General features: G+C 33.1%; 1 protein-coding gene across 1 annotated transcript; it reads left to right on the forward strand.

Annotated features, from left to right (window-relative positions):
* Positions 1-4,070: 4,070 nt before the first annotated feature.
* LOC107777106 (zinc finger protein WIP2-like) lies at positions 4,071-8,091 on the forward strand. Its single transcript, XM_016597094.2, has 2 exons — positions 4,071-4,880; positions 7,196-8,091. Exons 1-2 carry the CDS (start codon positions 4,224-4,226, stop codon positions 7,631-7,633), a joined length of 1,095 nt encoding a protein of 364 aa, XP_016452580.2. The 5' UTR covers positions 4,071-4,223; the 3' UTR covers positions 7,634-8,091.
* The last annotated feature ends 3,692 nt before the right edge of the window (positions 8,092-11,783 follow it).

Raw genomic sequence — 11,783 nt, forward strand, 5'->3', positions numbered from 1 at the left:
GCTTCATCAGATTTTTCACTTCAGGCCTTTTGTGATAGTGATTGGGCAGCTTGTCCTGAGTCCCGCACATCTGTTTCTGATTTTTGCATATCTCTGGGGGGCAGCCTTATTAGCTAGAAATCGAAGAAGCAGGCCATTGTTTCTCTATCCTCAGCAGAAGCTGAGTATCGAGCTATGAGTAAAGTTGTGGGTGAACTTGTTTGCTTGGTTCTTTTGCTTGCCGATTTAGACTTGCCTATCTCTGCACCAGTTCCTGTTTTCTGTGATAACCTGGCTGCACTTCATATTGCTAAAAACCCAGTTTTTCACGAGCGTACAAAACATATTGAGGTCGATGCCATTTCATCCGGACTAAGTTGGTTGATGGTCTCATTTCTTTGCATCATGTTGTTACTTCTTCTCAACTTGCTGACATTTTTACTAAGTGTTTAACAGGTGGCCATCATCGCTTCTTACTTGGCAAGTTGGGCGTGGTATCACCCTCCAACTTGCGGGGCGTGTTGGAATTACATAATGAACACTTATCAGTTAGTTTGATTAGCTAGTTTTACTTCAGTTCTTTTGTTCAGCTTTGGCCCAAAGTTTGGCCCAAATATATTTATAAACTTCCGGGTTACAGCCCATGTAGAAGAGTAGTGAGTTTACAGTTTTGCCCCAAGTATAAATATAGGTCCTAGAAGACTCTGTACAGATGAAGAAAATGAGAATGGAAAATATCGATGCTTTCTTCTGAGTTTTTCTCTTTTTCTCTTCTTTAAAACTATATCCAATTTCATACGATTGTTAATCTTCACATAAAGTGCATGTCCAAAGACTAAACAAGAAGCCTGATAACTTTAAAAATATAAATCATAAAATTATAAAGTTAGAGTAAATTAGAAGTTAATATATCAACTAAGGTGATTAAGGACTTCTATGGGCAGATTTTCTTCCTTTTTTTTGAGTTGCTTAACTATGATAAAAAATCATCATTTTCAGGGACTTATACTTTTTTCTTTAACTTTATTATTTAACTCAAATATAATTTAAATGTAAATATGTAATATTTATGTGTTTTTTGAAAATTTTGGTTATCGAGATAGAGTACACGCGCAACGCGCGTATCATAAGACTAGTTATACAAAATGAAATGGAGCGAGTAGTAGAGAAGTCAAAGTACATTAATAATCGTCTTTTTTATGTTTGCGTTGCAAAGAAAATTTACAGCATAAAAATTCAGGTAAAGGATTTATGATCTAAGATTTAAGGTTCATAAATTAAGTAAACGTTTTTTTTTGGATTTTGTAAGGGGCAAAACTTAATAATAAGAGGAATTTTACTGTAGTAAAGTTTTTTTCTTCCTGATTTTTGTGGGGGCAAAAGAAAAGATATATTGGTAGTGGGGAGGAGAAGAAAAGTATGAGTGCTGATTGTTAATCTTTTTTGTCTTGTTTCTTTATTTATAACTTTTTTATATTTGTTTTATATATAAGCACGTAGATATACTTAGTGCTAATTTAATTAAAAAATAAAATTAACAGAGAAAAAGACAAAACAATCCCTTATTTATTGGGGTTGGTTCAAAATATACCTTTAAATATACTTTCATATATTTAACAAACTCTTACTGTTAAATTTTACGTGAACCGTGAGAAAAATGATTTAACCAGAGGAAAATTCTGCAATATTACTTACAATAATTACTGCCATTTAGCCGTTTCTATTGGCTAGCTAGTGATACAGTAATTATATACATTACCATTGTACTAAAATTTTGCACTACCCGTATTTTTAACATATTATGGGTGTGTTTGGTATGACGGACCATTTTTCACTATTTGGTTGCACAAAATATTTTCCTAAATATTACATTTTCCTAAAATTGGAGAAAAATGAATGCCCTAGAAAGAGTTAGGAAAACATATTCCAAAAACTCCACCAACACATCTAACCCCAACCTCCTCCCCCTTCTCTCCCCTACCCCACCTCTCCCGCCCCTTCTCTCCAACCCACTTTGCTAACCCCCCCCCCCCTCCCCCGAATTTTTTTAAATTTTTTTTTGTATTTTTAATTTTCTGTAATTTTATTTCTACAACATCTCCCTTCCCGATGCCCCCTCCCCCCGGCAAAAAATATTTTTTTATATTTTCTGTTTTGATTTTTTTATTTTTCAGTTTACAGGTTCGAAATTTTGCGAGTTCCAAAGTTATGAGTTTGGAAGTTTATGTGTTTGGAAATTTGCGGGTTTAGAAATTATAAAATTTACGGGTTCGAAAGTTTAGCGGTTCATAAGTTTATATATGAAATTTGTGGGTTTGGAAGGTTGTTGATTCAAAAGTTTATGGCTTCATGTTTATTGCATCTAAATTATTTATGAATACTCTTGAGAAGTTATTTTTCTTAATTTGCATACCAAAAGCCGAAAAATGAGAAAGATTATTACTTGTTTTCCAAGAAAATATTTTGTATGAAAAACATTTTCCGTTATACCAAATGTATATATTGCAAGTTACTAATTTCATTTTATGAAAAATTGCTTATATATAATTTAGTGATATGAAGTTTAAACTATATTAGATTTTCATTGTAGCCTCAGAAATTGATATTGAATATATAGTCGTTCAACGCTCTTTTGGAGATTTCTGTTGCTTTTGAGAATCAAATATAAAAGGAAAAAAGTATATATAGTATATTGAGTTATACTGGTCATTCTATGAAAATTAATAGAGTTATTCGTCGTACATGTCGCTTCTCTCTAAGGGAATTACAAAGACATCTGTATACAAATTTTTTATCGCTCATAATGATTTTTATATATTTACTATTCTTACAAGGATGTAATGCAAGTTAACATTAATAAAAAGATTGATAATATTTGTCAAAAGTTTGATATATGATAAAAACACAAGAATTTACAGTAGTATTTGGTTGAAAGGAAGGCTCATGGTGCTATTTACCCATCGGAATTGATTAGTAAAATTAGACGAGGTGTGCATCAGCTTCAGTCACACAGAAAGGTGATAAAATTATTATATCTTAGATTTATGGCCTAAATATATTTAATTTTTATTGTAATCAAATTATTAGTCAATTCTATTTTCCCGAAAGCATGAACAGGTTCGACGACACTGTTACTTTAGCCTTTCTATTGTTGTGTCATTGTGGCTATTATCTTTTTGTGTTCACTTTAGAGGTTTTGTTTTGATATGACTTATGGTTTAGCTTTTGAAAAATTAAATATCGAAAAGTACCTTAGTATTGGAGCTTTAAAACTTATATGCTTCGACTATCTTTCAAAGCAAAATTAAAAATATATTTAGTTTTCGCAAAACTCAATTTAAATTATTTGTATTATTCGAGTACTAAAAAGTATTTCGTGAATGAAATAATAATATTTTGCAACAAATTAACTAGTTACTTATAATATCTTACTCCCTCTATCTTAATTCATATGTTCTACTTTCTTTTTTTATCTATTTATAAAAGAGTATCACAGTTTTATATTTAATAGGTTCTTAAATTTTAATATTTTTATTTTATCCTTAATGACACTCCCTTATATAATTAAAAGGCATAACGTGTTTAAGACTATAAAATCAAAGGAATTTTATTTGTCATGTGTTATATATACCATTTATTTAAGACCATAATATTTTTAATTCCTAAATTTGGTGCGCAGTCAAACAAAGACGTATCAACTGAAAGAGAGGAGGGTGTAAAGATTCTATTAGCTCACCTATTTAGAGTGCCATGCTAATAACGCGAAGGTCGTAGGTTCGTGACCTACACGGGCCATTCATAGTCTATATATGTCAATTTACTTTATTACTGTAATTGTTTAAAGTACATGGTAAGCGTAAGGTTTGCATATATATTATCCTTCCCAAAATTCACACTATGAAAATATACTGAATATGTGTTATCGTAGAAAGGGCGTAAAGACTATTAGATTGTATAGAGACAGTAATTCCCAAATTTCAATTAGGTTACTACTTTTGCCTTTACCTTTTCCATTAGTTAGTGCAGTAATCAATCTCCAACAAGGACCCCCCTCCTGGTGACCATGAAAACCACATCTATCAATTTCCTAATGCCTGCCCTTCCCATCTAGCTCTCTCTAGCTCTCTCTCTCTCTAGCTCTCTCTAGCTCTCTCTCTATAAAAGCATATAACATCTAACCAACAAGAAGGCTCCTCCTTGGCTCCTTCTCTTTCTCCCCACTCCCAATCTACACTTTTCACACCATGACTGACCCTAACTATCAACCAAATTTCTACCACTCCCAACAACAATATTGGCTCAAATTCAACCCTAATAATACTCACCATTTCCCTTCTTCTAACTCTAAACCTCCTCCTAGTTTCCTTCACAACTTCTACTCATCTAATTATCAAAGTAGTTACAATCACCATCCTCCTCCCCCTCCTTCTCCTCCTTTGAAAGAAGCCCTCCCTCTCCTCAGCTTAAGTCCAATCAAACATGATCGTGGCGATGAAGTAGTAGTTCAAGAACCAGTAGATTGTTGCACTTCTAATATGGATGTGGACAATAAGATCAAGAAAGCTACAGATCATAATTGTAGTCCTAAAAATGATGCTGCTGGTGAACAAGAAGAAGAAGAAAATGATGAAAATGATGTTACTGTAGCACTTCATATAGGTCTACCAAACCCTAGTGCTGCTGATCTGGCTTCTATTCTCTCTTCTAATAGAGATGAAGAAGAAGAAGAAACTTATCATGATCATGATAATGATGTTACCAATATGAATATGAATATGATAAACACAAGACTCAACAAGGGACAGTATTGGATTCCCACTCCTTCTCAGATTCTTATTGGTCCTACTCAATTCTCTTGTCCTGTTTGTTTCAAGACTTTCAATAGATACAACAACATGCAAGTGAGTTCTCAAAATCTCCATTTCTTTTGTTTTCCTTAAAACTTGTTTTTTTTTCTAAATTTTTTAGGAAGAAGTGAAACAGTGAGAATTGAACTCACATATATTGTGTCGGCGACTTTGTATCTGTACAGGCCTTGGCGGTGTCTGTTTTTTTTCTCTTTTATTTGTTTATTTTTATTTTTACAATTGACCTCTTATTATCAAGAACTTGATCTTTTTCTTTTTCTGGGTAGGAGAAAATGAATAACTATATATTTCAAGTTTCTATACATCTTATTGGATTTTCTTGTGTTTTGGGGCTTGAGATTTTGAGTATACAACCAGATCCAAAGAAAGAAGATGGTCAGTAAACCTCATTTATGTGATTGAACAAGACTTGGGCGATGTTCTTTTTGCTTTGAATTAGTACCCTGAAATCTGTGCTCAACAGTTAATTATTTCAGATTGATCTATTCCCATATTTTCAGGATTTAGTTCAATTTGTCCTTTAAAGACCTACAGTCTGCAGCCAAAAGAGATGTCAAAATTTTTTCTTACCTATGACTTCAAGATTTCAACCCCTCCTGAGGAAAATTACTAAAGGAAAATTACAAGATCAGCTTTCAATTTCCTTGAAAACTTGATCTTGATATGATTAGGCCAAAATTCTACTGTGCTAATTAGGGTAAAACTCTGAATTCTTTTGAAACTGTTCATTCGGGATATTACTGTTCATAGTAAAGATTCAGAAGCTACCAAATGAGCGGATACATGTTCATTCTCACTGTTTGGCAGGCGTATTTAATGTCAGATTTTTGCACCTTTATTTCTTTTCTTTTTTTGTATTTTTATACAGGAGATTTGCACATATTTTGAAAATACTTCTCTCGTTCCTTTTTTTCATTTTTTTGGTCGAACGAGAATGATCAATGTTGCTCTTGCATTACAAGAGGACATGATTCCTTATGGTATCACGTTACTTGAGTTAAAGGGTCGATTGGTAGGGTGCATAAGAATAATGCTGAATAGGCTGTTATTAGTAATGCTGGTATTAGTTATGCTTGCATTAATTATGCTGTATATTTCTTATCCAATGTTTGGTTTGATGTATTAAAGCATTGCACAATTTCTAAAAGAATTGTTTGTTTACAAAAATGCCCTCAAAACTAGTTCACACTCTAACTTTTTAAAAGAAACATATGTTGAGAAATATTTTTATATGAAAAATTTTACAAAAAATTATTTGATTTGTCTACCTATATTGTAAAATAAAATTAAATATTTATTTATAAAAAAGAAAATATGCTAAGTATTATTTATTTACTAGGGATATAATTTTATTTCTCACTCTTTGGATTATTTTGAACTTACATTAATATACTAACTAGCATATTTTAATCAAGCATAAATTTTGAAGGACAATTTTGCCTTTAACTAAGCTAGTGCATGCGTTAAAACTCATTGCTTTGTTAATACCATTGTTTTCTATGCATTAGTTATGCATAGGATAATACCAAATAGGGTGTATAACTAATGCTTGCATAACTAATGCATATGTTCAAAATGTATACCAAACAATGTATTATTAATACACAAAGCTGATGCATTATTTTATCTAATGCATCCTACCAAACGACCCCTAAGTGTGTTATGTAGTTCCTTCCAACTCATCTAAAAGCTTATTTTGTTAGAGAAAATACATTTTCTTTTCTTAATCACGTCTTAGAAATGTAGACCTATTTCTTTTTTTATGGCCCAAAGATATAAGCCTTGTGTCCATGTTTTCATTGCTCTATTACCGTATTAAAATTGTGGTATTATCTCATTTAAAAGCTTAAACTCAAAGCAATTGCGATGTGTTATTTATACATGGGTTCATCTGAACCTAGTAAATTTGGCTTGGACCATGTATATGTGTTAAAAGATCTACTAAGTACAAATAATAAATTTCAAATAGGTTGTGTTAGAATCCCGACTCGAACGCACGATGTTCAAATCCTAGATTCACCTCTGCTAAAACTATCATAGAGAATACTTTATTAATTATGTTTTCAGCAACAACAACAACAATAACAACAACCCACTAGAATCTCACTAATGGGGTCTGGGGAGGGGAGAGTGTACGCAGATCTTACCCCTACCCCGAAGGGGTAGAGAGGCTGTTTCCAGGAGACCCTAATTATGTCTTCAGCACGGCTTCTATATATATAAAAAGGGCAGTCCGGTGCACTAAGCTTACACTATGTGCAGGGTCAAGGAAAGGGTCAGACCATAATGGTCTATTATACGTAGTCTTACCTAACACGGCTTATGAATATGTTTTATACATGCTGCAGATGCATATGTGGGGGCATGGCTCTCAATACAGAAAAGGTCCAGAATCACTAAGGGGAACTCAACCAACAGGGATGCTAAGACTTCCTTGCTATTGCTGCACTCCTGGCTGCAGAAACAACATTGATCATCCAAGGGCAAAACCATTAAAAGATTTCAGAACACTTCAAACACATTACAAAAGGAAGCATGGAATTAAGCCTTTTATGTGCAGGAAATGTGGAAAGGCCTTTGCTGTTAGAGGAGATTGGAGAACACATGAGAAGAACTGTGGCAAGCTTTGGTATTGCATTTGTGGATCTGATTTTAAGCACAAGAGGTCTCTTAAAGATCATATTAAAGCTTTTGGTCAAGGTCATGGAGCTTATGGCATTGATAATTTTGAAGAGGAGGAAGATCCTGCATCTGAAGTTGAACAAGATAATGAGTCTATACTGTGAAAATTCTAGCTCCGCCGGCAATTAGAGCAGTATATGAAGTGAGTTCGAGTAACTCGTCTAGCAAATGGTTCGGTCTATTTCTCTAGCTATTTTGTGCAGCATCTGAAGTTGAACAAGATAATGAGTCTATACCGTGAAAATCCTAGCTCCGTCACTGATCAGAACAGTATATGAATGAGTTCTGGTCACTCGTGTAGCAAATAATTCGGTCTATTTCCCTAGCTATTTTGTGCAGCATCTGAAGTTGAACAAGATAATGAGTCTATATTGTGAAAATCCTAGCTTCGCCTGATTAGAACAGAATATGAAGTGAGGTCTAGTCACTCGTCTAGCAAATGATTTAGTCTATTTCTCTAGCTAGTTTGTGCTAATTAATTAACCAAGATTTTAGCTAAAGCTTTTGTACATGTAAATATATTTTTCCTTTTGGTTTCAAATCAAAGTACGTTTTGTGACAATGATTTAATGTGGTCTTCGTTATTGTACTAGTGTCCTGTTTGCTCAATGAGTGATGTCAATTTGTATTCACCTTTTTGAGTAATTGATTGCTCGAATTCTCATGAGTAAGGACTAAAGTTTTTATTTGGGGACATGTAATGGTCGTACTTTACTTTCCTATATGGGATTTCGCAGAAACAAAACCATATGGGCAATGAACATGGGAAACACTTCCCCGTAAAGTATGGGAAAACTATCTCCATGAAACATGTAAGATATGTGGGACTTAATGTCCAACGCCAAATACCTAGGTTAATTTTTATTAATTATGCATAACTATAGTATTTAAGAAATCTTAATGATAACAAATGAAGCATCATATCCATAGAGAAGACAAAGATTTTGTTAGCTATCATTAGGAAATTTCTTGCAGACAACTGACCTTGTTTTGTTCGCCTGAGATTAGGGCAGCAGATTAGGGCAGCTCGGTGCATAAGACATTCAGTATTTATGTAGGGCCCGAGAAAGGTCGTACTTCAAGGGTTGTGATGTACTAGTGACTGCCTCCACGACTCGAACCAGCTGTGAAAGTTATATGTGAGGAGTAAAGAAAATTAATTAAAATTAAAAGTATTTCCTCCGAAAGAAATTTATTGATGAATGCATCACACATGTCATGCACTTACTGATACATATATGAACAAATTTCCGTTTGAGTGTAAATATTTCATTGATCATTCAACGTGTAATAAGTAAACTCAAAAAAGAAATAGTAACATGGGCGTTTTTAGAGAGAAAAATTAATAATGGGGTTGTACCGTTTTTGTTTAAGGTTGCACAATTGATCACTCTTAGTTTAAGTTATATATAACGTCAATATAAATATTTTCATATCAGAGGACTAATGATATATGGGGTGATCAAGATTAGCTTATCTCTTCATGATGTTAGTTTAACTGAAACGATCTAGCCAAAAATCAGCTATCTTTAAAAGAGAAAAAGAAAAGGATAGAAAGAAAATTAAACCAGCAAATAATTAAAGATTGTATCCTACTTTTATCAAATGATTATGCATGCATGCAATTATAAGGATGATCCAAGTGGGAAATCTTTTCTTCCTTCGCCTTTAATGATTCATTATCTTCGAATTAATTATTTTATAAGTCTCTTATATATACCCTGCTAGTCTCTTTATTTTTATTTTTTATTTTTTTAAGTAAGTCCACAAGAAAGTATCTGAAATAATGGGTGTTTTTGTTAGGCATATATAGGTCACTGGATAACAAGACAGGTAAAGAGTATATTTCCCAACCAATTTGCTGTTAATCTAAGCTTTTCATCTTGCAAAAAACAATCAGCTTTTGAGGTGCATATGATACCCTTTTCCTTTTCCTCGGTTAGTGGATGCATGTGTATCTTATAATTATATTCATGGAACAAATACCATTTCCTTTTCACTTATTCTTTTGGAAATTTGTGTTAAGTTTTTTGCCCTCATTTTCTTATTATATTTGAATTTTATTTTTCTCTTTTAAGGAAAGTTAAAGTATTATCATAATTGCTTTTACTTTGAAAAATATAATTCTCTTTCATATTTAGTTATTTTATTCCTTGTCTTGGGAGAAAATTTTTGGACTTCTATAAATTATAAATTGAAGACTTCCTTCCTACAACTAGAACATACAATAGCATCCACAATGTAGTCGTTTAGAGAGTTTTGTTTAGGGAAGAATTTTTTCTCAATAGGATCTTATGTTTTCTTTTCATATGTAGACAACTTGGCGAACCATATTTAATGCATATTTTAGTATTTCTTTTGTGTCCGATTAATCGCCAGGTTTATAACTATTAGCTTCCCTTGATACCGCTATTTTCGATCCCAACAATTTGTAACTCTAATATTAACAAGAGAGCTAAAAGGACCTTTTCAATATTCCCTTTAAACTAAAAGATTTAGGAAATAAGTTTTAAACGAAATTAAAGGAGTTGTACTTTTGGTGGGGAGAAGGAATCTTGAAGCAACAGTAAAATTGTCTTACTGTGACTTATAGGTCACGGGTTCGACCCGTGAAAGTACACAATAAATGCTTGCATTAGAGTAGACTGTCAACATCATATACCCCTTCAGGTTCGGCCCTTTCCCATGCCCTACGTAAATGCTGGATACTTTGTGCACCGAGCTGCCCTGCTTGTACTCCTGGCGAGTGCAAATTATTTAAGATGATTCACCTACATGGGATCAATTTGAAGTTGGAAATACAAGAGCATTTGTGTCGACGAGCTGGTTTCCGACAACTCGGGCGCCATAGCAAAACCATTGATAGTTTATTACTTACGCACAGTTGTCCGACTTCTGGCGAGCTAGTTTCCGGCAACTCGGACGTCATTGAAAAGCCGTTCATAATGTATCGAATTTTTTGTCCCTTAATCCTTAATTATAGGTTTGGGATTTGAACACTCATGAATACTTCGGCTTTACATGAAACGACTACTAAACATCGAATAAATAAATAAATATCTCAACCCAGAAGGTTAGGGCAATGAGTAGGATAGGTCAGGATTACTATAGTCCTCTATTTATTATAAAAATAGCACGAACTAGACAGTTTTCAGACTGGTCATTTAAAAATAGTCAATGTTTATAAAGTCATTAAAAAATAGCCATTATTTTGTTGCAACAGGGATCGGTCCAGCATAATATACTGAAGATCAGTGCACCTATATATGAACTTCTAGCATATTATGCTGGAACTCTAACACGCGGAAAGTTCCAGCATAATATACTGGAGATTGGAGCACCTGTGTATGAACTTCCAGCATATTATGCTGGACCGGTATATTATACTGGAACTCCAGTACTATATTATGCTGGAGTTCCAGTATACTTATGCTGGAATTACATTATAATATACTGGAGTTCTAATATACTTATGCTGGAACTCCAGTATATTATGCTGGAGTATTTTCCGGATTTTGAACAGTGTTTTCGTTCAGATTTATCTTTACATGAAAAATGGTTATTTCGATTACTTTTGAAACTGTGACTATTTTTGAATGACCACTTATAAATCTGACTATTTTTGAATTTCTCCCATATTTATTCTCTTATTATTTGGCTCTCCAATTGTAACATGGTATATCAAAATTGTTCATATTTTCTTTTAAAAGGCTTTGAAATTTGGTATTGTATTTATCCCACATTTAGTTATTTAGTTATGAGTAATAATTAATACCAATATAATTAATTTTATACTAAATCATGGTATTAGCTATCTCATACACAAAGATCGAACAACTAATTTCTTGAAATATTCCAGCCCATTAATATCTTTAATTTATCTATCTCACAATTGAACCAAACCACCCCTTTTTGGTCGTGAGTTCGAGTCAAGAGCAATAAATGAGATCAAAGGTAATCAAAAATAAAATAAAAAACCAAACCACCCTTTAGTTTCTACTTTTGGAGTATATATTTGTGCCTGCATAAAGTTGCTTTGACAGCAATGATAGCAGTGGGGAATACCATGAATGTACCAAGCAAAAGATCTTGATGATCGCTGAGTATTGTCCCAGTCCACAGGGGAAAAAACAGTCTTTTGGTTGGTATGTAAACAATATATTATTAATACCTACTCTTTTGTTTGGGATCTTTACGCAATAGTTTGTCCAATTTACTATTTTTTCAGACGTTATGCATAAATTATATAATAAT

The sequence above is a fragment of the Nicotiana tabacum genome, chromosome 6 (assembly GCF_000715075.1).
Source record: "Nicotiana tabacum cultivar K326 chromosome 6, ASM71507v2, whole genome shotgun sequence".
Lineage (NCBI taxonomy): Eukaryota > Viridiplantae > Streptophyta > Magnoliopsida > Solanales > Solanaceae > Nicotiana > Nicotiana tabacum.